The following is a 26697-nucleotide window of genomic DNA, read 5'->3' on the forward strand; positions in this document are numbered from 1 at the left end:
TTTGTTCTCTGTGGTCCAGTTCAGTTTTAAGGAAAGTCAGTTGGGGATATCAAAAGTTCCTCATAATGATTATTGACATTCTAAATTGCCATTCTAAATTACCTTCCTTGAGGGTATCAAGTCCTAAAGATAATCACCCACTCAGCAGAGTGCCTCTTCCCCAGCCCCTCCCACCTTGCAGTTCAGAGTCCATCCCTGAGCAGGAAGTGGGTGGAGGCTACATCTGGGGCCTGAGAGGACACGGATCTGTAAAAGGGCACAGGAGGTGGCTGGGTCCCTGGAGAGATCCCTCCAGCAGGAGGACTGGAGCGGCTCATGGACCTTTCCAGACCCAGGTGCAGACTCTGGAGGGAACTGGTCCTTGTGGGTAAGACAGCGGGGCTAGCAGGATGGAGGTGGAGGAAAAGGGAGTGATCCAGGACCCTCAGCAGAACTTTCATGAACTCACACACCTGGGCACGGCTTGCCTGAGACACACGCACACACACACACACACACACACACACACACACATAGCATTCGTCTCTACCCACCACAAGGCATGATGAAATTGAACCCCAACAAACAATTCCCAGCAACCACTTCCTCTGGGTTCACCTCTTCTGCCCTGATCGCTTCCACCACCTCTCTGGAAGGACCTCTCCCAATCCCTCACTTTCCCCCAAAACGCTCTGCTTCCTCCTGATACTGACCACTCTCATGTTTCCCTGATGGCCACACACCCTGTCCTTCAAAACCTCTAGGGCCCACACCTGGAGCCCTGGAGCAGGGGGGTCTCAGCTGTCTTTGCCTCCTCCATGGAGGCAAGGCTTAGGGATCCTATAGCAGCAGACACCTCCCCCAACTTAGGAGATAACAGATACACACCCCCATTGGTATTTGTGCCACTGAACCTAAAGGGTAAGTCAAAGACAGTGTAGATCCTCTTGGGGGAGTTTAATCCCCCCAGGTAACCATTCTGAGCCTTCCTGCTGGGCTCCACCCTGATCTCCAGGGAGCTGGGGACACAGAAGTGAGTCAACAAGGGAGATGGACATGGGGAGGAGAGAGCAGGGATCAGAGTGCAAGAAGTGGGGAAGAGTATGTGTGGTGGGTCAAGAAGAGCTGTGTGTGTGACTGAGGCACACAGTCTGGATGCTGTGTCTTCTGAAGAATGAATGAAGGTGGTAAAGTAGGGTAGTTGTGACTCAAAAAGAGCCCACCCTGGGTCCTAGAGACCAGTTCTCTCTACGTGTTTTACAAGCTATGCTAAGGGTTGAACCTATTGTGAGAGCACTGGGGAGCCATGGAAGATATGTGAGCAGAAGGAGAGCAGGGTCACCTGTGGGGCTTCATAAGAATCCACAAAACTGACCTGTGAGGATGGGCTGGAGTGCAGGGAGGAGGCCAGCCTGGAACAGGATGATAAAGGAATGGACCAAGGCAGGGGCTGAGGCGACGGAGAGCAGGGAACAGACTGCCAAGTCCTTCAGGAGCTAGAAGCCCTTGACCCATTTTCCAAGGTCTCTGTGGATCATGATCTGCAGTGTAAACCTGTGTGCATATTTGTATATGTGTGGGTGTGTTTCTCTTTGTCTTCCTCAGCCAGTCTGCTGGCCTGTGGGATCCGCCAGGCCTCCAGCCAAATCTACATCGCCCCGGATTCACTCATCGGAGTGGAAAGATATTCGAGCTCACTGGCCATCGAGAACGCCCCTGAAGATGTTCAGGAATACAGCTGGCACCGTGGTGCAAATGACACTGAGGAAAATCTGATTATCAGCTGCAATGCCGCATCTCATTCCAGGCAGGATGGGCCCATGTACAGCGGCCGGGAAAGTGTGTCCGTTAGAGGTACCCTGAGGATCAGGGGGTCACAGTTAAATGACACAGGGAACTACACAGTGAGGGTGGACACCATCAATGACACCCAGAGAGCAACTGGCTGGCTCAAGATTCTAGGTGAGTTGGCAGCTACCCCACCACCTACCTGCAGCTGAGTTGGACTGGAGATTTAGGGAATGGTGTCCCTTGAAGCTCACACTGTCCTGTCTCCACTCACCTCCAGATGACACTGGGAACCTTGGTGGATGGTAGCCCAGATTCTCCCCCAGAAATGGGACCCTCACTACCTTCAAGGGCTCCAGGTTCCCCCTCAGTGTATTAGTTATCTCCTGCTGTGTGACAAATAGCCTCAAACTTAGTAGCTTAAAAGAACACCGCTTCTGTGAGTCAGAAGTTCTGATGTGGCTCAGCCATTTCCAGGGCTGAGACTCAAGGGTGTTGGCCGGGGCCATGTTCTCACATGTGATTCTGTCTACAGGATTTCACATCCTGGCTCTTTGCCTCTTCAAGGCCAAGAAAAATTTTTTATCTAGAGAGGAATCTAATATAGCAAAGCTAATGATGGGAGTGACAGACAGCCCATCACCTCAGCCATATTCAATAGGCTACAACAAAGTCAGGAGCTCCACTCACATTGAGGGGATGGGATTATAGAGGGGTTATACCATGGAGTGGAGATCATGGGGCCATCTTGGAATTCTGTCTACTCTAGTGAGCTCCTGGTGCTCCACAGGGCTAAGGCAGGACAATGTGGATTTTGAAGGCTGGGAGGACTTAGTTCACCTCTGACTTTTTATATACCATGTCACCTTTTGAGCCTCAGTTTTCTCATCTGTAAAATGGCAGTATTATCCATTGCTGCGGTCTGTCTTAAGGTTAGAGGCAGAAATTTGTAAAGAGAATGGGAAAAGCTAATGAGAGAAATTGTTATGGAGAACAAACACCATCGGTTACTTTGAGTTCTATCTGCACTTCCTTTGATAGGGGTGTCCTGGTTTGGGGGTTCAAAAGCAACCATCAGGCCACTGGACGATAGTAAGAACTCACGGTTATTGTAATGGAGCCATAGAGATGGCTCAGAGCATTGAAAGACAGGCTCAGTAGAGAACTCCCATCTCCACTGCCTCGTGCCCACCCCTGTTTCTCTGTCCCTCTCAGCCCCAAGGATGTTATCTTGCCAGGATCCTAGATCCTATCTTAGAATTCTGGGCTTCTCCCCCAACATACCCTGAAACCCCCACTGGAGAGGAGCAGAGCGTGGAGAGGCAGATCCAACCCCTCACCTTCTCCTCCTGCTTCAGAGTTGGAAATCCCGCAAATCTCGGTCAACACCACCTCCGTCGTAGATGGCGAGGATGCGGTGGCTGCCACTTGCTACACCAATGACAGCCACGTGCAGTGGTATGTGAATTATGCGCCGGTGTCCAGAAATTACCGAATGACCATCTCCCCGGACAACAGGACCCTCGTCATCCGAATGTTCAGCCGCTTCGACTCTCCACTTCAGTGCGGGATAGAAATTCTCCCAGAGCTCATTCAGAAAAGTGACTTCGTCCGTCCATGTGACAGTGGCCCGTGAGCGTTCTGGGGCTGTGTTCTGGGCCCGTGAAGCCGGGGGTGGGGCTCAGGGTTTTCCCACAGCATAGCAGTAAGACCGGCAGAACTGGAGAGAGCGGCATGAGCCGCCTTGCAGACAGCTGCCCTGGGTTCAAATCCCAGGTTTGACTATTTAACCCTTAGGCTTCAGAACCCTACTCGCTGCTCAGAACCCTGGTCTCCACTCAGTTTAAAATGGGAGCCCTAATCCCTGCCTCTCAGGTAAGAAATAGTGTCAATTTGTGACACCTGTCTTTTGTGTCATACGGGGACTGCTTACAACCAGTTGTTTGAAACATCATTTTATTGATTTGTTTTTGGCTGTGCTGGGTCTTCACTGCTTCGTGCAGGCTTTTCTGCAGTTGCATCGAGTGGGCTCTGCTCTTTGCTGTGGTAGCTTCTCCTGTTGCTGAGCACGAGCTCGAGGGTGGGTGGGTGTCAGTAGTTGTGGCTCCCAGGCTCTAGAACGCAGGCTCAATAGTTGTGGGCTCAGGCTTAACTGCTCTGAGGCTTGTGGGATCCTCCCTGATCGGGGATGGACCCCATGTCTCCTGCATTGGCAGGTGGATTCTTTACCACTGAGCCATTAGGGAAGCCCATACAACCGTTCTTAAAACGACATTTCATTTCTTAATTTTTCAAAACCCAACTGTTCATGAGTCTTCAAATTCAGCTCACTAATCATTTCATTCAGTTCTTCTAAATTTAATAAAATCACGTTCACTTTTGCTGTTACTGGGATGGGACTGATCATACTCCCCTAAAGAGTTTGATTTTCAAACTAAATTATACATTTTATAGACACTCTGTTAAAGTCCTCTGCTGCCCATCAATGCAAGTTGGTATCCTGCTAAGACCTGCTCAAATTCTCAAACAAGTCTTGTAAATCCAAGACACTGAACTTAGAAAGGCAGTGAAACTCAGATTCTTTGAAACATTCCAGGACTGTTCACACTGATTCAACTCTTTCATCTCTTTCAACTGGGAAACACACTAAGTCTAGCTTCATCATCACATTTAAATCTGGAACCACTCCTGCAGTCTCAGATTCCCTAACCCAAGAGCTGTGGACAAAGGGGTCATCATTTCTGACCTTCCCACACTGCTCACTGGCCAGAGGTTCGGGACCAAAGCCAAAGACACAGGGGCTGCAAATGTTCAGGGAAATTCCTCCTATGTCATAAGGGTACTTGCCTGGTCCTTTTGTGGGTCAACAGGGGACTCATGAATCCCTAAACCTCTCCTCTGAGCCTCATTATCCTCAGGCATGAAATGGATCAAAAGTGGCTGTGGTCACGTGGGTTGGGTGGGAATTAAGTGAGTGTGTGAATGTGTGACATGTTTAAAACAGTGCCCGGAGTGCAGTAGGTGTGATGCCTGCTTCTACTTTTACTTTTCTATTTTATTACGAAGTGAAGGGCAGCCAGGGAGCTGGGCTGTAGTACCTCTTGGCAACAGAAGATGCTACGGTTACTGTCATTGTTGTTGGCTCAGCTGCCCTGGCTGGGATGGGCTGCGAATCTGCTTGGGGTACAGAGTGGGGGCATCTTGGGGCTGGGGAGGACTTGTGTGGACTGAGAGAAGGAGTCAGGACCCCAGGTGTCAGAAGCATGGTTCCAGGGATCCTGCTCTGTCTCTGCAGATGGGCCCTACAGTCTGCAGCTCAGCAGCAGTCCCACTGACTTCAGTGGCATCCTGTCTGCTGAGGTCGGCTCCCAGGTGGAGATGGAGTGCATCTCTTATTCCAGACCAGAATCCAAGTACCGCTGGATGCACAATGGCTCCCTCCTGAGCTTCTCAGAGAAGAACATCACCCTCCCAAGTCTGACCTGGGACCAGATGGGCAGATACAGGTGCATCGCAGAGAACTCCGCCACCCAGCTGACCTTGTACGATGAAGTCCACGTCCGGGCACCCTGTGAGTGCAGGAGAGGCCCGTCGCTCTCTCCAAATCTCCCCACTTCTATGCCTCTGCCTGGGGGATGCCTGTCATCAGAAATGTCCTCTTCACCGTGTGTTGCCATACTCACAATAGTCAGATGAAGCCCCCCCAACCTCCCAAGTCCAAGTCCAAACTGCCTCTTTTATGAAGCCCCCAGAGTCCTCAGGTCAGAGTTGGAGCGAATTCCAGGGATGTGCACTAGCAGCCACCATTCTCACCTGGGTGATTCTAACTTGGGTGACCCTCCAGCCTCCCTACAGCGTAAGTGACCAATATTAGCATCACCTCCACTCTACTGGTGAGCAAATGGAGCCCCAGAGAGTTTGTGTGCTTTGTTCAAGGCTCCAGTTCTCATGGGCGGAGGATGCAGGATTCAAACCCTGGCCGTCTGACCTCACAGCCTCTGCCCTCCAGAGATCCGCCGGGCTGCTCTGAGATGAGGAGGCGGGAACACGCCAGGGGAGGTGGTCGGGGGACGTGGGGAGCTGTCCATGGTGTGGCCTCTGGAGCAGGTTAGGAAGGAGTCTGCACGTGGGGGAGGCACCTATTCAGGAACCCCACGTCCGATCCTCTACACCACGGAGAGAGATGGACAGGCTTGGGGAGAGAGCAGGCATGCAGGGCCGTGAAGAGCAGGAGCTCTGGAGCCTAGCGACCTGAGATGAAACCCCAGCTCTGCCGCTGCCCCTCTGTGTGAACAGGGGCAGCAGCGTCACCTCTGTGAGCCCATTTGCCCCTTTGCAATTTGATAGTGAGAGTTCTAGTCGATGGGGTTGCTGCACGAGGGAAATTAGACAGCGCACGAGAAGGCGTCAGCCTGGCCCAGAATGATGTGAGTGGGCACTGAATGGGGGCTGGAGACATTTATTTCAGTCACCTCTCACTATTTACCAAGCATCGAACAATACAACTTTTGTGTATGAATGATGCTTCAATTCATGCCATTTGACATCCATTGGACTATTAAACTTCAGAAGGTCAGAGAGAGGCTGCACAAGCACTGTGATCATCATTTGTCCCCAGTTTTTAACATGGTGCCTGGCACACAGTTGGAGCTCAGTGACTGAATCCCTGTGGAATGAGTTCATGACCCTTTGTATCCAGCACACCCTGCCCTGCCGCCCTCTCTCCCCTTACTTGGGCTCATGCTTTTCCAGAGCACTTCTCACTACCTGTGAAGAAGTGGGATGTTTCTTTGCTTAATTGCTGACTGCTCCACTTCCCAGCTAGAACATCAGCCCCGTCAAGTCAAGAAGTTTCTTTTGTTCACTGCTGAGCCCCTAGCACCCAGAACAGTGCTTCGCACATAGAAGAAGGTGCTGAGAAATCGTCAAAGAGCAGATGTGTGAGCATACGAAGGGATGAGCAAATGATGCTCTTGACCTCTTCTCCTCCTAGGGTGCCGGCCTGTTGTCAGCAGAACTTTCACCATCTCAGGATCCTTGTTGGTGTTTCTCATCATATTCACAGTTCTGGGCTTCACCCACTTCCTTATGGTCCTGATCCGTGCCCTGTTCAGACATTACTCTACCAGGTAGGTACCTATTGCATTGGGCCCAGGGTGGGACACTGGCCAGGGACTCAAACTCAAGGGACAGCACATCCTTGAGAGGGGAGGCAGAGCCAGAATGGGGAAGGGGCCAACCAGGAACTGAGTATTCAGGGATCCTCTGGGCAAACAAATAGATAACAAGGACATGAGGCTCCATCTGCTCACCTGTAAAGTGGAGGTGATGAAAGGACTGATGCTGAAGCTGAAGCTCCAATACTTTGGTCACCTGAGGCGAAGAGCCGACTCACTGGAAAAGACTCTGATGCTGGGGAAGATTGAGGGCAGGAGGAGAAGGGGGAGACAGAGGATGAGGTGGTTGCATAGCATCACCAACTAGGTAGACATGAGTTTGAGTAAACTCCAGGATATAGTGAAGGACAGGGGGGCCTGGCGTGCTACAGTCCTTGGGATCGCAAAGAGCCAGACACAATGTAGTGACTAAACAGCGACAATAACAACAAAATGGAGGTGATGCTGATAACAATCACTTACTCTGTGCAGAGACTGGTAGTGTCATCCAGGTTACAGTGGTGGGCGCTGGCGTGGAGGAAGTGCTCATAAAAATGTGAGCTCTCCTTATCTCCCTGGAATTTACCCCAACTCTGATCTTAGGACTCTGCTGCTGCTGCTGCTGCTGCTGCTAAGTCACTTCAGTCATGTTCAACTCTGTGTGATCCCATACACGACAACCCACCAGGCTCCTCTGTCCCTGGGATTCTCCAGGCAAGAACACTGAAGTGGGTTGCCATTTCCTTCTCCAATGCATGGAAGTGAAAAGTGAAAGTGAAGTCACTCTAGGGGCTTCATAAAAGAAGGCGGTTTAGACTTGAACCTGGGAAGTTGTGTGACTTTGGGCAAGTGACTGCCCAGGAACCTCTGCAAACACCTGTTCTTTCAGCCACAAAATATATCTTATGTATCTGTTTGGTGAGTTCAGGACAATTTCTATACATGATCTACCATAGTGCCTGGCATAAAACAGGTGTGAAATTCATCATCATCAATAATCAAGCCAGGTAGTACCTATATCTTTTCCAGGAACACCCGGTCTGTTTTCCCTCTCCCCTGCCCCACAGCATTGCTCTCTAGCGACCTTAAGACTTCAGAAATATTAAACTGTGCAAATGTTGGAGATACTCATTGTAAGGGGTAAGCCCCCAGATTCATTATCTCTCTTAGGAGTACGGGGCCTTGGAAAGAAGAAGCCGACCGCTCATCTACCCAGGACTCTCACAGTTTCCTATGGATCCCAGATCTGACTCCTTCCCTAATTTCTCTCCATAGGGCAAATTGGTCTATATGACTGTCTACCTCAGACCTGGAGGATAAAACCGGACAGGCAAGGAGGTGAAGAGGGAGTGAGAGTCCCCATAGGGACGGGCTAGGCTGGAAGGGGCCCAGGGGCTGGCTGGAGGGGACAGTCAAGCAAGGGACTCGGGCCAGCCCCGCTGGGACTAGAGGTGGAGGCTCCCAGAGAACGTCTACAGTCTGCTCCTAGGACCCGGTGGTGGGAGGGTGGGGAATCGCTGGAGCACACGGCCACTGACCACTCCATCTGCCGATCAGAACCAGCCAATGGGATGCAGACTGGGGCGGGGCATGCGCGGAGCTCGGGGTTCTAATTCCCACGCTTCTTCCCTACCAGTAAATTGGATTCCAACTTCTCTACTTCCTTAACCAGACCCTGTGGGACCATCAGAGAGGCTGCAAAGACGCCCCATCTCAGCATCGCCAGTGACAGAGAGATGCAGCCACAGCGCATGTCGGGTGAATGTCATGGTTAGAAACTGCTGGGCAACGAGACTCACTGGTGTGTGAAATGTTCACAACTTGATGCCGAGTTAGAATCGCCCAATACAGACCAGCATCTGATAGGACCATGTTGTGGAAAGTATAGATGAGTTAACTGATATAGATACAACAGTACAGTACGTGTACACACACATCTATATGCTATCTATATCCAGTGAGATGGTTGGATGGCATCGTCGAGTCGATGGACATGAGTTGCACAAACTCCGAGATAGTGAAAGACAGGGGAGCCTGGTGTGCTGCAGTCCATGGCGCAAAGAGCGGGACATGACTTAGCAAGCGAACAACAATATCGACATGTAGATATACCATATGTATCTTCATATATATATAAATATCTGTGCACAAATTGTAGAAACTGTTAACTCTTAATGGTGCTATCTAAATTTCCCTTTTTGCACTTTACTGTATTCTCTGAAGTGTTTTTTTTTTCCCCTTCTCAAAGTGTATACGTTGTTTTCATATTTAGTATAAGAACCAATAAAATTAAAACAACATATGGTTTATTGAGACCTCATAATGCCATTTCTGGAACTTCTTCTTGAGCTCTCTTCATGCATGTGTCCAAAAATATCTAAGTAAATTTGCTCATCCCCATAACAAAATAGAAAGAAAGGAGGGAGGGAGAAAGAAAAAGAGAGACTCTCTCCTGGCCAGATCTATGGGAGTGTGGAAGCCCAGGAGGGCCCCTGTGGTGGTCGCTGCTCTCAAAAAATACCTGACTGTTTGAAGGTTCATGAAGCAGTTAGGGCCATTTCTGGACACAAGGCCGTCTCCTGGGCCCATTGCTTAAGACCTCTTCTTCCGTCTTGGGGTCCTCTAGCCTTCATCTCCTCATCTGTATCTGCTTGTCCCTGAGTCACGAGGTCCTTCACTGCTGTTTCTTCAATAAAAATCAAAAGTCCTCATAGGAGGTTATTTCATGCAAACACATGGCCAAGGGGTCTGCTGGTTGCCTGACCCAACAAGAGCCCATGAGGAAGAAACGCTCAGAACCCTGGAGGGGCATGAGTCCCAACGCTGCCCTGAGTAGCTGGGTGACCCCGAGGCAGCCGCTTAACCTCTCTGAGCCTGGTTCCTCTTCTCCATAACCTGAGCTCAGGATCCTTCAGCACACCTGGCACAGAGCCTCACACCGGCCAGGTGCTTGGCAAATGTCCCAGGAAGCCATACGTGTGTCCGATCGTTTTTTAGAAGAAAGCTACTGTCAGACTCCACCGCCCAGCTGGGACCCAGCAAGGGCACAGACGACCTTCCACACCCCAGTTCATTCCCCAGCCTGATTCAGAAGTGACAACGCCTCGGGGAACTTTGAATTAATGCCTGGTCTCAACTGGGGAGTGTGGGGTTATGGATTCTGCTGTTCAAACCCGGAAGGCGTCCTGGGTGGGGCAGGACAGTGGCCGAGCCATGTCCTATAAACAAGGACCTTCCTCTGGGAGGAGCGATGAGGGTTTTTTTTTCATCCTGAGCGCAGGAAGGGAGAAGAAAAAGAGTGGGCGGGGCTTTCTGCCTGTCACTGCCTGGATCCACCCACCGGCGACAGGTCATTCCAGGATTGCATCTGAGCGGCTCAGAAAAAGCTGGGAGGGTTGTTATGAAGAGTGATTCAGGAGGAGGAGGAGGCAACAGGGATCCCGGTCCTTGTTAGGAGAGAATCGGGACTGTGAGCTGCCGTGAAAAATTCTTTCGGATGTAAACTGTCAAGATTTGAGAAGGGAATCGTCTGCCCCTGTCCCAGGCTCCCAGCTCCCTCTCCTGTGGAGTCCGATTGGCAAGAAGTGCCTGCTATTGCACCTAGTTGCCATGTCTGTATGCTCTCCCTACACATCCCAACCCCTTTTTTGTGGCCTCTGTGCTCCATTATTTAACCACCATTGTTGTTGTTTAGTGACTAAGTCATGTCCAACATTTCTGCACTCCCATGCACCGCAGCCTGTCATATCTATGCATTAAGATGCATTAGATTCACAGGTATTTCCAAAAATCGTCTGATGCAAATAATAAAAAACTAAACACATCCCTCATAGGCTTCCCTCATAGCTCAGTCGGTAAAGAATCTGCCTGTGTGCAATGCAAGAGACCTGGTTCGATTCCTGGGTTGGGAAGAGCCGCTGGAGAAGGAAAAGGCTACCCACTTCAGTATTCTTGCCTGGAGAATTCCATGAAGTATACAGTCCATGGGGTCGCAAAGAGTCTGACACGACTGAGCGACTTTCACTTTCACGATACAGACTTCCCTGTAGCTCAAACGGTAAAGATTCTGCCTGCAGTGCAGAAGACGGAGATTTGTTCCCTGGGTTGGGAAATTCCTCTGGAGAAGGGAATGGCAATCCATTCCAGTATTCTTGCCTGGAGAATTCCATGGACAGAGAAGTCTGGTGAGCTACAGAGTCTGTGAGGTCACAAAAAGTTGGACACTGCAGCAACTAACACACACAAACACATCCCAAGTTAACCATTGTGTATTCCCATTGACAGAGACGGGCACATGTTCTACATCTATATCTAAACCTATATCTCCATTAAAAAAGTCAAATCACTCTATTGTACACTTGAAACTGATATAATATTGTAAGTCAGTTGTGTGTGCTCAGTTGTGTCTGACTCTTTGCAGCCACGCGGACAGGAGTCCACCAGGCTCCTCTGGCCATGAAATTTTCCAGGCAAGATTACGGGAGGGGGTTGGCATTTCCTTCTCCAGTGGATCACATTTTGTCAGAACTCTTCACTATGACTTGTCTATCTTGGGTGGCCCTGAGCTGTGGCTCATAGCTTCATTGAGTTATGCAAACCCCTTCACCAGGACAAGGCTGTGATCCATGAAGGAGAAATTTCTGCTAACTACACATTAATTTTACCTATTCCTGAGCTTCATATCAATGGAATTATAAGGTATGTATTCTTTTGCATCTGGTTTCTTTCATTCAATATGTATTCAAAATTCATTCTCATTATATATGTTGTTGTTGTTGTTGTTGTTGAAGACTAGTATTCCATTGTATGGATATACCGTACTTTGGTTATTCATTCTCTTCTAGTATTTGGGTTATTTCCACATTTGGGCCGTTATAAATAATGCTGCTATAAACAGTCACATATAAGTGTTTGTGTGGATATTTGCTTTTATTCTTCCAGAGTAACTTTCCAGGAGTAGAATTGTTGGGTCATAGAATGGATGTATTATGCTTAACTGTGCACAAAACTGCCACATCATCTTCCAAAACAGTTGTACTATTTACATTCCTCCCCCAACCCCCAGAAATGTGTAGCTTCCCAGGTGGTGCAAGTTGTCAAGAATCCACCTGCCAAGGCAGGAAACACGGGCTCAATCCCTGGTTTGGGAAGATCTCAGGAGTAGGAAATGGCAACCTACTCCAATATTCTTGCTTGGAAAATTCTACGGCCAGAGGAACCTTGTGGGCTACAGTCCATGGGGTCACAGAGAGTCTGACATGACTGAGAGTCTGAGCACACTCAGAAATGTACAAGAGTTCCAGTTCCTCCACCTCCCCTCTAACATTTGGTATGCTTAGGTTTTAAAATTTTAGCCACTGTAATAGTTCTGATGGAACATCTATTGTGATTACAATTTTCGTTTCTCTGGCATCTTTTCAGCATTTTTTCATGTGTCATTTGGATCTCTTCTCTTACAAAAATATATAAATAAGTCATTTTTCCCAATTTAAAAATTAGGTTGTCATCAGTGTAAAAAGTAAAATTCAACTGAGCAGATTTAAATATCTAATTAGATATTTGCTTATTCAACAGGCAACATCTCACTGAACAAGTAGAAAGATGTACAAAATGGAAGTCTTTTATATCAGAAGGGTGCAGGGACCAGGGAAGAATGAATCACCTCATCTTTCTTTGGGAGATAGAGATCTATATGGAACATCATCTCACTAGTGCTTACCAGAAAATTACAAACTGACTGGTTAAAGGTCATATCCTTGGGAGGCTGAAATTGCAGTTAGGTTAGGTAATAAGTGTTGTTTGCTGATATGGGGCTTAGCAGGTATGACTCCATTTGGGGCCCAACTTCTTTTTTGAAAACATTAATTCTTTATATGTAAGTTCAACCTGTCTTTCAGGGATCTCTTGATAGATAGAAGACATAGATAGATAGATATGATTTTCTCCTACCTTATAGCTTCTTTTATATTCTTAATTCTGTCTTTGATGAACAGAAGTGTTTAATGAAGTCTAATTTATGTATTTTTATGCTTAGTATTTTGGATGTCCTTTAAGAATTCTTTGCACATCCATAAATATTTTTCTAAGTTTTCTTCTAGAGTAATGCTGTCCAAAATAAATAGAATACAAGCCATGTATGTAATTTTAAAAGTCTTAATAGCCACCATGGACATGGAACAACAGACTGGTTCCAAATAGGAAAAGGAGTACGTCAAGGCTGTATATTGTCACCCTGCTGATTTAACTTATATGCAGAGTACATCATGAGAAACGCTGGACTGGAAGAAACACAAGCTGGAATCAAGATTGCCGGGAGAAATATCAAACACCTCAGATATGCAGATGACACCACCCTTATGGCAGAAAGTGAAGAGGAGCTAAAAAGCCTCTTGATGAAAGTGAAAGAGGAGAGTGAAAAAGTTGGCTTAAAGCTCAACATTCAGAAAACAAAGATCATGGCATCCGGTCCCATCACTTCATGGGAAATAGATGGGGAAACAGTGGAAACAGTGTCAGACTTTATTTTTTGGGCTCCAAAATCACTGCAGATGGTGACTGAAGCCATGAAATTAAAGGACGCTTACTCCTTGGAAGAAAAGTTATGACCAACCTAGATAGGATATTCAAAAGCAGAGACATTACTTTGCCGACTAAGGTCCGTCTAGTCAAGGCTATGGTTTTTCCTGTGGTCATGTATGGATGTGAGAGTTGGACTGTGAAGAAGGCTGAGCGCTGAAGAATTGATGTTTTTGAACTGTGGTGTTGGAGAAGACTCTTGAGCGTCCCTTGGACAGCAAGGAGATCCAGCCAGTCCATTCTGAAGGAGATCAGCCCTGGGATTTCTTTGGAAGGAACAATGCTAAAGCTGAAACTCCAGTACTTTGGCCACCTCATGTGAAGAATTGACTCATTGGAAAAGACTCTGATGCTGGGAGGGATTGGGGGCAGGAGAAGGGGACGACCGAGGATGAGATGGCTGGATGGCATCACGGACTTGATGGACATGAGTCTGGGTGAATTCCGGGAGACAGTGATGAACAGGGAGGCCTGGCGTGCTGCGATTCATGGGGTCGCAAAGAGTCGGACACGACTGAGCGACTGAACTGAACTGAACTGAATAGCCACCATAGAAAAACAACTTGGTGAAATTACTTTTAAATTTTATTTATTTATGTATTTTTGGCTACACTGAGTCTTCGTTGCTGCATGCAGGCTTTTTCTAGTTGTGGTGAGCAGGGGCTCCTCTTCTCTGCTGTGCGTAGGATTCTCATTGTGGTGGCTTCTCTTGTTGCGAAGCATGGGTTCTAGGTGTGGGGGCTTCCGTAGTTGTGGCTCGAGGGCTCTAGAGACTCAGGAGTTGTGGTGCATAGGGTTAGTTGTCCCACGGCATGTGGGATCTTAGTTTCCCGAGTGGAAATCTTAGCTTCTCGAGGGATCAAACCCATGTCCCCAGCATTGGCAGGAGGACTCTAACCACTGGACCACTAAGGAAGTCTGAAATTACTTTAAATTGTATTATATTTAACCCACCATATCAAAAATATTTAAACATGGCATTGTCAACTGAAAAAAAATTCAGAATGTGAGAGCTGTGAGTTAAGCTTTATTCAGGGCAAAATGAGGACTATAGCCCCGGAGACAGCCTTTCTAGGTCTAAGAAACTGCTCCAAAGAGATAGGGCAAAAGGTCAGTTTATATGTAACTTAGGAACATGCAAGCAAGCATTTTTTTTTTTGCCACTTCATTTATTTTTTTAATTAATCACATATTTTTTTGAAGAAGGTTTCTGCTTGCCTTGTGAAGGTTACTGCTAGTCACGAGGAGCAGACGTCACCAGGAAGGAACTGGGTGCTTTTCATAAGGAGATGCATGAATTGGGCTCATAAAATCATCTCCTGAAAATATTTAACTGTCTGAAGACCTGTCCTGCCAGTGTTCCCTACAGCACAGATACCTCATTCCTGATCTCCACCCTGAACTCTTTTCAGAGGGTAACGAAGGTCAGCAGCTACAGCAGCTCAGGATTTTATCTTTGTCGAGGTAGATGGCAAGTGCCAATTTGTAGGGGACACATCTTGCCTGGCAAATCCCATGGACGGAGGAGCCTGCTGGGCTGCAGTCCATGGGGTCGCTAGGAGTCGGACATGACTGCGCAACTTCACTTTCACTTTTCACTTTCATTCATTGGAGAAGACAATGGCAGCCCACTCCAGTGTTCTTGCCTGGAGAATCCCAGGGATGACGGAGCCTGGTGGGCTGCAGTCCATGGGGTCGCACAGAGTCAGACACGACTGAAGTAACTCAGCAGCAGCAGCAGCAGAATCAATATTAACAAGTATGAATGAGACTCTCCTTCAGAAATGGGGGTTGGGGTAAAGCAGGAGGGGGGCCCAAGGGAGGTGATGGGCCAAAGCCTGAGGTTGTCTGGGGGTCACACCTTGAACCCCCTTTTAATCCCTCCATCTCCCCCTCTCCTCACCAGCCCTAAACCACACACCCCCATCCTTATTTCTGGGATCCTGGAGCCCGGCCGCCCCGGGAACCTGACTTGCTCTGTGCCCTGGGTCTGTGAGGTGGGCACACCCCCCATCTTCTCCTGGACATCAGTTGCTGCCACCTCCCTGGGCCCCAGGACCCCCCTCTTGTTGGTGTTCACCCCATGGCACCAAGCTCCCCTGTCAGGTGACCTCGCCTGGAGCTGAAGTGAGCACAGCGAGGATCATCCACCTCAACGTGTCCTGTGAGAGCTGGGCCAGGACACCCGCGTCCCTGAAGGGGTCTGGAGGGCAGCCATTACCCATAACCAGGGGTCATGGGCCTCAAACATCGGGTCCCAGAATTTGGCCTGGGAGGGGGTCAGGAGGACCCCTGCCCCATCCTTTCCCCATTTATGCAGCTCCTGAGGACACAGGACCCATGTCCACTGAGGCCTCACTACTGACATGGGTCCCCCATGTCTCTGTGTCACAGACTTTCCACTGAACTTGACCGTGACCATTGTCCAAGAAAACAGCACAGGTAGGAAGGAGGCCTCTCCCAGGCTGTGGGAAAGGGCTGCTTCCAGCCCAGGGCCCCATCTCAGTGATCTGAGACCCTCTTGTGGATGAACCCAGTAGTCCCTCCCACTTCTCTGCCCCCATGACCACTGTGCCATCCAAGAAACAGAATGCTGCTGGCCCCTCAGGATCTCCTTCTTGTTTCTCCTCCCCACTGCACACCCACTTCCCTCAATAAGCCCCAAGTGAAAAAAAAAGGGAAAGTGTTAGCTCAACCGTGTCCAACTCTTTCCCACCCCATGGACTGTAGCCCACCAGGCTCCTCTGTCCATGGGATTCTCCAGGCGAGAATACTGGAGTAGGTTGCCATGCCCTTTTCCAGGGGTTCTTCCCGACCCAGGGATCGAACCAACATCTCCCGCATTGCAGGCAGATTCTTTACCTGATTTCTGAGCCACTAGGAAAGCCCCAATAAGCCCCTAGCCTCACTTTAATGCCAACTGGTTCCTTGCTTTTCTCTGTAGTTTTATCATCCGAGCGTGCTGCCTTTGGTACTAAGCTTTGCACTTGTTTTTCTTAAGACTTGGTATAAAGAGAAAAAAAAATCCATCTGTTTTCTTCCATTCAGCTTCATGCATCTGCCCATCTTAGACCCCTCACCCCTCTCGTGGAACCATTACCCATAACCTGGGGTAGGGTTGGTGCTGTGATCACTAAGAAGGGAAGATGCAGGGGATACGCATACATGGGCATGCCCACACCATCAACTCTTGCATTTTCAGCTGATATCTCATCTTGCAGCCCCATCCCCCTCTTGGGCCCCCTCTGTCCTGACCAACTCTGTCTCCTAGCAGGGGCAGTTATAGTATCTCAGTGCTCAGAAGGGCTGTTTCCCATGGTCCCTAATTTGCAAACAAAAACAGACAAATCAGAGAAGAGACAGAGGGAAGTCACAGAGAATCCAATGGTGGGTGAAAGAGGAACTTTTGACCACAAGCCATCAGAGTTTAGGAGGACTTTTAACCCCACATATTCAATTTGCTGAAGAAGACACGGAGGTCCAGAGTGGGCAAGTAAATTGCACAGGAAGTCAGTTCATCAGTTGATGGCTTAGGGTTCATTGGGCTGGGTGATAGGAAGTGTATGTTAATATGAGAGGGAAGAATTGTCTACTCTTACCATGAGGTGAGGGAAGAAATTTCATTCATTCATCAACCATCTACACTGTACCTTTAGGTTTTTAGTGAAGATTCAACCCTTGCCCTTGAGAAAAGCAACATCTGGTTAGGAGACAGATCATCCACAATTCCAATGAGACGGGGGAAGTGCCTGTGGCGGGGAAACAAAGACATGTGATGGGCGGGTCTCTCGCTTCTCTGGACTAAAGGGTGAGTTCTCGGAGAGGAACAGGCCAAGCAGACATAGTGGGGACTTTCAGGGTCTCACAAGTGATGTGAGTTCTGCAGATGACCCTGGACACTCAGGTACCATGTTCTCAATCCCACTCACTCTCCCACTGTGCTGGGGATCCTCCACCAGCTAGCAAGTTCTGGGCTCTCTCTGTGACCAACCCCACCTCTGCACCCCTTGGGTTCTCTCTGGTTTCTGGGGATCCCTAGGAAACGGCGATGCCGCTATCCGTGGTGCTGATTCGGAGTTGATTGCTAACTCAGAATGTCTGCAGCCTTGGGGAGGAGGAGGGGAGGTTGACCACAAAGAACAAGGACCCTTGGTCTGGATTCAGGAGGGCCAACAATATGTCAGGCATGCCGGGAAGGGCCCAGGTCTACCTGGGAGGAGGGACTCCAGGGAAAAGAAGATCTCTATTCGTCTTCCTTGACCTTCTGGCCACCCTCAGGAATGTTCTTTGGAAAATGCCAGGCTGTTGACACACTGGTCCAAGCACTGGATAAGGTGAAAGCTTTGTTCTATCCCTTAACATGTATGATCCCATTTCATTTTCTGAACATGCCTGACAGAAAGGGGTAATCGCCATCATCAAATAGAGGGAGCAGCTGACAGACAGATGAGTAGCTTGTAGGTACAAGTTTCCAAAGAGCTCCAAACAATCCCACCACTTCCTTAAGGCAAAATAGTAATAAACTTCATTTATTACACAATGAAATTTATTACGTCTTCCTCCTTAATCTGGATTGAGCTCATTACTGCTTTTACCAATAAAATGTGGAGGGCGAGATTCACACGACTGCGACCCAGACTCAAAGGGCAAAAATAATGTGCTCTATGAAAGAAAGTGAAAGTGAAGTCGCTCAGTCGTGTCCGACTCTTTGCGACCCCATGGACTGTAGCCTACCAGGCTCCTCCGTCCATGGGATTTTCCAGGCAAGAATACTGGATTGGGTTGCCATTTCCTTCTCCAGGGCATCTTCCCCACCCAGGGACTGAAACCGGGTCTCCCGCATTGTAGGCAGACGCTTTACTGTCTGAGCCACCAGGGAAGTCCAATGTGTACTACAATCCTTCTAAAAGCCTATCGTAATCCCACAAAAGCAGATAATCCGAATGCAGCCACTTCGCCTTTTAAGCGTCCGGTACGGTGACCGCTCACTACCCTTGTTAACAGTACGCGCTCCGAGTCCGTTACCCACGCACAGGCGCAGAAGGAACAACGCAGTGGATTTTGGGAGTAGTGGGCAGATTGAAATAAGGGGCCGCAAGGGCTGCTGGGAGTTGTAGGCCGAGGGCCTCAGTAACCGCCGCTGCCTCAGGTGGAGCCGTCGCGTGGGGCTATGGGAGCCGTAGGCAAGACAGCTCCCAAATCCTTGTGGGAGTCGTAGTCTCGGAGCCACTTCCGTACAGGAGTTCCGCGTGTTAGGCAGTTTGGAAGATCCAGCACCGCGTTCTACTCAGGTAAATTATTTCCTCCCGGAGCTGGTCGGTCCCTCAGCGCCCGCTCTTTGTTGCGGTGCCGTGCGAAGGGTGAGGAACTCTCCAGGGGTGATAACATTCGCCTCTGACGTCCCAATGCTTGTATCCCAGAGGCCTACTGACCGGAATCCTCACTGTGGCCTGTGCGGTCCAGCCTGTCTCTGGCCCATCCACCCCTCTCCCCCGGGTGGGCTCGGGGAAATTCGACCATTTCCCTGCCTTCACCCCCAACTGGATACTTCCAGGAGGTCCCTACACTGTCCTGAAACCTGTCTTGATAGAATGATGTTACACACTACCCATCATTCTGACAAAGCTGCGATCCGGAGGCACACTTGGGGTCTGGGCCCCGCCTTTTGGGAGCTCTTATTCCCTCAGCATACAGATCTTTACTGAGCCCCGATCCTTTGCCAAATCCCTTGGAAGGCAGGGGGAGTCAGTGGTGGCTGAGGCAGACCCTATCCCTCCCTGCCTGTAATGAGCTTACAGGACAGGGGAAGGGAGACAGGCCTGTCACCACGAAGGGTAGCATCGTGATCCGGTTGGGATGGAGGCATACAAGGGGCTCTGCAACCCCAGAGGGGGCGCCTGAGCCAGCCTGGGATCTATAAAATCTGCGAGGGGAAGATGCTTAATACACATTTCAAATCTGACGTGTCCAAATGGAATTCTAGTCAGCCTCCTCCACAACTAAATGTTCCCATCATCCTCCCAGGTGCTCAGGCCCAAGCCTCCAAATCATTCTTCATTCCTCTCTTTTCTCATGACCCCACCCCAATCCAAGTCTTGTGCAAGTCCTATGGACCCTACCATCAAAACAGATCCAAACCCCACCTTTTCTCGTCATCGCCACTGCCAGCACCCCAGTCCAGGCCAACATCATCTGACTGACTATCGCCATAGCCTCCTCTCTGGTCTCCCTCCCTGCCACAGTCTGTTCCCCATACAGCAGCCAAAGGGAAACTTTTAAAACTTAAGTCAGATCATTTGCCTCTTTGCACAGAACCCTCCCATGACTCCCATCTTTCTCAGAATTAAAATTAAAGCTGTGTCGTGGCCTATGAGCTGCTGAAAATCTGCAGACTCTTTTCCTGGCAGGGTCTTCCTCATTCAGGAGGCAGGTTCCTGGGCCCTAGTGACCGTAGATTTAGGGGGAGAAGAGAGATGAGTCCAGAGTGACTTTATGTCCTGTCCTATGGAGGAGCTGGGTGGAGATGTGGTACTCTCAGCAAGCAGTGAACAACTGGGCAAGAACAGGTTTCTCCATGGGGAGCAGGGGACTGGTCAGTTTGGCTACCTAGGATTCTGGAGAACCAGTGGGTATCTTCAATGGGACATTTGAAGGATGAGCCTGATGGACATCATGATTCAGTCACCCACAAGGAAAATGAGTTGGGCAGGACCTGGGAACCATGAAGGTGCCTCTCCAAAAGAGGCTGAGCAGGAGGCAAACAAGGAGAGCGAGGGAGAATCAAGCCAGAGGCAGGGGTGAGGTGAGATGCATGGGAGGATGTAGAGAAGACCCTGGGCAGTTTTGTGGACAATTTTGTGTGAAGAGGAGGGGAGGGGAGGGGAGGGAGACTAAGGAGGAGCCTCCTGCAGTATCCAGGAGAGAGACATGGTTCAGACCAGGGTCGCAGCTGTGGAGATGCTAAGGAGTGCTGGGCTTCTGGGTCTGTTTTGAAGCTACAAACAGGATTTGCTCTGTTCTAGTTGGATGTATGGGGTTTGAGGTTTGAGGACGTGCCCCAGGTGCAGTCTCAGTGAGGCATTTGGAGGAAAGGTTGGGACCTTACATTGCAATTTGGAATCACCTACAGGGAGAGTTAAGAGGGATGGAGAAAGCAGCCCAGTGTCCTGGGACACAAAGCTCCTGCCCTGAGTAGCTGGAGGGACAGAGCTGAGAGAAGCAGGTTTGGGAAGGGGAATCTGGGTTCTGCGATGCCTGTCAGACAGCTGAGTTGCACTGGCACCTAACTGGTGTTATAGACAGTAAGCATGGGAGTCACATAACATGATTCCACACTATGGGAAATCCTGGAAACAGGATGAACTGCTCAGAAGCTACTGCACTATGATAGTCCAGCCCAGAGATGATGGTGCCCTGGAGGAGAGGGACTCAGTCTGGTGGGTTCTTATGGGTTCCCCTGGCAGGTGGGTCCAAGAAGAGGGAATCGTGGCTGGGTGGGGAGAAATGAGGTGGGGGGAACAGAAAGAGTCAAAGATGGGCTGATCCATCTCTTGATAAAGCCACAGAAGCTTTGTCAAGAGGATACCTGCCCTGCCTTTCAGAGGATACAATCGGGACCCATTCCTAGAGACAGCATCCCACCCCCACCAAAGTGAAATTCAGTTGGTCTTTCCTGTTTATCCCCCTTCCCCTAACAGAACTGCTGGCAGTCCCCTTGCCTCCTTCTGTTCTTAGATCACTGACCCTCCCCAAGCTCTCTGAGCAGCCCTGGAAGCCCAGGTCAGCGACCTGTCCTTCTGATCAGGGTTATAAGAGGGGTGGCTTCCCTGGAGACTGTGAAACGGGTCCTTAATATGCACCTCCATCCCTCCAAACAGAATCTGACCTAACTTGCCTCTCCCCTCCACCCCTCACCCGCAACCAGCTACTTCTCTCTCCTTGGTGTGTAATGGATGTAATCCAAGAAGCCTTCCTGGAGGCACTAGCCTCCTTAAATCTTCCAGGGTCAAACAGTTGACCCTTGAACAACATGAGTTTGAACTGCTCCACTGAGACTCAGACTTTTTTTTTCCCAATAAATACATACAATACTACACCATCCGCAGTTTAGTTGAATCCTTGGAACAGGGAAGATATGGAAGGCCGACTGCAAAGTTACGTGGAATTTGGTTGTACTCCCAATCCGCGCATTGTTCAAGGGTCAACTGTATACATATAACCCTCCCTTACTCTGGAAGATGGAGAAGGAAATGGCAACCCACTCCAGTATTCTTGCCTGGAGAATCCCATGGACAGAGGAGCCTGGCAGGCTACTGTCCAAGGGGTCGCAAGAGTTGGACACGACTTAGCGACTAAACTACCAACTACTACAACTACTCTGGAAGAAGCCTACCTGGTCCCCACTATTCTCGGCAGGGACACTACCCTCTTCAAGCAACGACCCGAAATCCGGAATCCACGTGTAACCCGCCTCCCTCTCCACCCATCCAGGAGAAGCCGACCCCTCCCGCCTCTCCAGGACCCCACGATGCCCGCCCCGCAGTGTGCCTCTTGCCACAAGGCGCGCGCCGCCCTCCGCCGTCCGCGCTCAGGCCAGGCGCTGTGCGGCGCCTGCTTCTGCGCCGCCTTCGAGGCCGAGGTGCTGCACACGGTGGTCGCGGGCCGCCTGCTGCCTCCCGGTGCCGTGGTGGCCGTGGGTGCCTCGGGCGGCAAGGACTCCACGGTGCTGGCGCACGTGCTGCGCGAGCTGGCCCCGCGCCTGGGCATCTCGCTGCACCTCGTGGCGGTGGACGAGGGCATCGGCGGCTACCGGGATGCGGCGCTGGCGGCCGTGCGGCGGCAGGCGGCGCGCTGGGACCTCCCGCTCACCATCGTGGCCTACGCGGACCTCTTCGGGGGCTGGACGATGGACGCCGTGGCCCGCAGCACGGCTGGCTCCGGCCGCAGCCGAGCCTGTTGCACCTTCTGCGGGGTGCTGCGGCGCCGCGCGCTGGAGGAAGGGGCGCGCCTCGTGGGAGCCACGCACGTCGTGACCGGTGAGCGCAGGCGCGGCCCAGAGGGGGCGTGGTGGGAGGGGTGCATGCGCAGGATAGGGCACCTTAAGGGCGCTGGAGTGCGTGCCTAGGTGGTAATGGAGACTATGAATGGCCTAGAGGAAAGAACTGAACGTGGAGAAGGGGATATGCGCATGTTCTAGCACCGGGCCCGAAAGTACAGAAGGTTACTGCCAGGGTGGTGGGGGCAGGAGGAAACAGCATGGGCTGGGCATCACAAAGACTTTGGGTCTTGGCAGCTCTCTTGGTCTGCACAGCTTGGCAAGAAGGGTGGGAGGTGGGAGAAGCGAGTGGCAGGAGTTAGTCTCTGGGTATCAGGTCTTTGAGTCTTTGCTTATCTTTAATCGTCTCGAATACTCTTGGTCTCATGGCCCCCTCTTCAGAATCCATCTCTATCGCTGGAAAGTATCACTCTGCCTCGTAACTTATTTTTCTTGTTGGCACCTCTTCTTTTCCATAACTCTCTTTTCTTCTCTCGCTCTCATCCATTCCTTCAACAAACCAGGTTTCTACTAAATGCCAGCTCCAAGCTGTTATTAATATATAGAGTACGCACTACACACATTTATATTATATATGCTCACATCCTCATCGGGCTATGGCTGAGAATACAGCGATGCCCAGGACAGACCTAAGCCCGCCCCTTTGCACAGTCCAAATATAAAATGATAAACGATCATAAATGCTATTGGGGAAAATTACGTGGAGCAAAAAGAGGACCTCATGGTGTGGAGAGAGAGGATGAGGGAGGGCTTTTGAGATCGGGGGCTCTGGTGAGGAGGGGAAGAGGAGTGATGTTTGAGTGGGGTGGAGGTTGTTCCAGGCAGAGGGAACCATCTGTGCCCAGGCCAGTTTGAGGGGCCCCAGGAAGACCAGAGCAGTGGGCAGAGTTCAGATCCACTTTCCCCTTTTGATGGTGAGGCGTTAACATCTGATCCTTTGAGCAATGGGGAAATGGGTGGGTAGGGCAGGGGTGAGGAGCCTGGGTTGGAGAGGCAAGGGTGGAGCGAAGGAGATGAGCCTGGAGGGTGGCAGCTGTGGGTGGTCCAGCTGAGAGAATGGTTGTGAGAATCAGTGTTTTTTTTTTTTTTTAATGCTGTGTAAACATTCCCTTACTTTCTCCCTGGTCCCTCTAAACAAAGATAACGCCAAAACATTGCAGTCTGTGCCATCAAAGGCACTTGTGTCAACAACTATGAGTTTTCTATGGCTGCTGTAGCAAATTACTACAAATTGAATGGCTTAAAACAACACAAATGAGAAAAAAACAACACAATGTATTAGGTTGCAGTTCTGGAGATTAAAGTTCAGGCAGAAGTCTCACTGGTTGGCATTCCTCTGAAGAATCTATTGAAAAGTCCATTTTCTTGCCTCTTCCAGTTTTTAGAGGCTACCTCTTGGAGGCCTCCTTCCTCCAGCTTCAAAGCCAGCAGCTGAGTCTTTATCTTGCATCGTCTGACCTTGCTTGTGTTCCCACATCTTCCATCCTGACTCTTTACCTTTAAGGACCCCTGTCATTACCCTGGGGCCCACTTGGCAAAGCTAGGCTCCTCTCCCTATATTAACATCAGCTGATTAGTAACCCTCATTCTATGTGCAATCTTTATCTCTTTCACCATGGGACCCAATATATATTCAGGTTGAGGGGGTGGAGGATTCTGCTTACTACAACAGCCCTCTTTCCATCTCCGTTAAATGACTTCCGTGTAGTCTGAAGTACATTTTTTTGTTGGGGGGGGGTGTCTTTTGGGCTTGTGGGATCTTGGTTCTCCAACTAAGGATTGAACCTGGTCTCTCAGCATCCAAAGCACAGGGTCCTAACTACTGGACCACCAGGGAATTCCCTGAAGTACACTTTTAATTGAGACTGAAATGACAGTCTTCCTGACCCAGGGATCAAACCCAGGTCTCCCGCCCTGCATGCAGATTCTTTACCTACTGTGCCACCAGTAGCCTAAAGGACTTTCACTCGCTAGCAGAGGGCCTGGTCTGCGATAAGTGGGGGGTAAGTGAGGCACTCCGGGTCGCTCCACGGGAGCCTGGGTGCGTCGCCCTCTCATTTCTCGCCGGGTCCCCCCGCAGCCTCCCCGAGGCTGTCCGGCGATGCCCCAGGGTCTCCTCCCGCGGCCCCCCGACCCCGGCCCCCTCCTCACGGCTCCTGTCTCCCCTCTCCCAGGACACAACGCGGACGACATGGCGGAGACGGTGCTCATGAACTTCCTGCGGGGCGACGCGGGCCGGCTGGCGCGGGGCGGGGGCCTGGGCTCCCCGGGCGAGGGGGGCGCCCTGCCGCGCTGCCGCCCGCTGCAGCTGGCGTCGCAGAAGGAGGTGGTGCTGTACGCGCACTTCCGCCGCCTCGACTACTTCTCCGAGGAGTGCGTGTACGCTCCCGAGGCCTTCCGCGGCCACGCGCGCGACCTGCTCAAGATGCTGGAGGCGGCGCGGCCGTCGGCGGTGCTGGACCTGGTGCACTCGGCCGAGCGCCTGGCGCTGGCCCCAGCCGCGCGACCCCCGCCGCCCAGCGCCTGCTCTCGCTGCGGGGCGCTGGCCAGCCGTGCGCTCTGCCAGGCCTGCGCGCTCTTGGACGGCCTGAACCGCGGCCGGCCCCGCCTGGCCATCGGCAAGGGCCGTCGGGGGCTGGACGAGGAGGGGCCGCCGCGAGAGCCGCAGCCGTCCCGACTGCCGACTTCCGAGCCGGTCCCCGACTTCTAGAGACTCCAGTTCCCCGCGGGGATCCGGCGCCGTGGGGGCACGAGACTGCCTATAAATGACACGGAATGAACCCGAGTTACCCGAGCCCGGGCTTCGTGTGCAGCTGGGAGAGAGACGGAACCTGTTACCTGCGATCCTCCAGACGCTGGGGCTCTCGGCTCCTGGGTCTCAGAGAGGGGAGCACTAGATGACCTTACATTCCTGAGCGAGTGGGAATTAGGGGGCTGCTTGCCTGTACCTCTGTGGGGTTCTGGACGTGCTCAGATAGCCCTAACCCTTCTCGATCGCCTACTGCCCGCCTGATGTTCGTGTTTGCCTGTAGTAGGCTAAGCACAACCACGCCCCTGGATGGACATGTCAGTTACAGCACTCGTGGTGTTTCTGTGTGAGCGCTGTGTGTACTGCAGGCGCTGGGCCATCTCATTTCACCCGCACCACGATCTCATTGGCTGTAGCCCGAGGCCCATAACTGGCCTGAGGTCACCTCTCTGGAGCCCCACCTGGGGGCTCACACCCAGGTCCACCTGGGGCTCTTCAAGACGGTGAAATTAGTCCTTATCCCCACTACCACCTGAATCTCTGATGGATGAAGAGCAACTGGGGCGGCTCTCCAGACCTCAAATTCTAGAGGCAGAGCTGGGTGAGCTTGGGTCAGTGACTTAACCTCTCGAATCTTCCATTTGCTCCGCTGAAAATGGAATCAAGGCCTCCCATCACAGCACTGTTGTGAATGTTTGATAAAGAGCTCAATAAATGTGTCCGACTTGGCTGGTCACACTAAGGTTTGGCCACCAGGGGGCGCTCGATTTCGGGGTTGCTGCCCTGCCGATCCAGACAGGCGTGAGGCTCGGAAACTGCCTGCCTGACTCCTGAGGAGGCTTGATGTCCTCAGTCCCACCTCCAAGTTTTGCTGGACTGCTCTTTTGTTAGAAATGCCCTCCTTTCCCATCTTCCTGCTCACATCCTCCAGGGGGTCTCCTGGAAGCGTTCCTGAATCTCCTCCCACCCTGCCCAGCCCAGGACATTGGGAGTCTCCCAAACCCCAGCCGGCAGGGTCCTGTCCTCTGGCCATCCACACTCTTTGGGTCTCTCTTTTCCTATTTAGATTGGGCTGGCGGGCCGGGAACACATACTCGAAGTCCCCTGTGAATTAATCGAGCATTAGGTTAATTATTTGTTCAACGAACACGTATTGAGCACTTCACCTGTGGCCCACGAGCCAAGGGCTAGGAATACCACAGTGAGCAAAGGACAAAAGCCTGGCAGCCATGAGGTTCACAGTCTGGGAGAAACAGATGAGTCAATGAATATATAATGTTAGATAGTGATTAACACAACAAATAAAGCAGGATTAGAGAGAGAGAGAGTGAGCACCAGTGTCCATAGGGGTCAGGGCATGGCCTCTTTGAGGAGGTTGCATTTGAGCAGAGACC

The 26697-nt window shown here is 50.9% G+C and overlaps 2 protein-coding genes across 2 annotated transcripts; both read left to right on the forward strand.

Annotated features, from left to right (window-relative positions):
- The first annotated feature begins 315 nt into the window (after nt 1-315).
- Nucleotides 316-19094, forward strand: CEACAM18 (CEA cell adhesion molecule 18). The gene is made up of 6 exons (XM_040253820.1): nt 316-367; nt 1585-1941; nt 3126-3386; nt 5063-5338; nt 6761-6896; nt 18920-19094. The coding sequence occupies exons 1-6, from the start codon at nt 316-318 to the stop codon at nt 19092-19094; spliced, it is 1257 nt and encodes a 418-aa protein (XP_040109754.1).
- Nucleotides 18656-26042, forward strand: CTU1 (cytosolic thiouridylase subunit 1). The gene is made up of 3 exons (XM_040252143.1): nt 18656-18790; nt 21990-22534; nt 24729-26042. Exons 2-3 carry the CDS (start codon nt 22027-22029, stop codon nt 25262-25264), a joined length of 1044 nt encoding a protein of 347 aa, XP_040108077.1. The 5' UTR covers nt 18656-18790; nt 21990-22026; the 3' UTR covers nt 25265-26042.
- The last annotated feature ends 655 nt before the right edge of the window (nt 26043-26697 follow it).

The sequence above is a fragment of the Oryx dammah genome, unplaced genomic scaffold (genome assembly GCF_014754425.2).
Source record: "Oryx dammah isolate SB20612 unplaced genomic scaffold, SCBI_Odam_1.1 HiC_scaffold_13, whole genome shotgun sequence".
NCBI lineage: Eukaryota > Metazoa > Chordata > Mammalia > Artiodactyla > Bovidae > Oryx > Oryx dammah.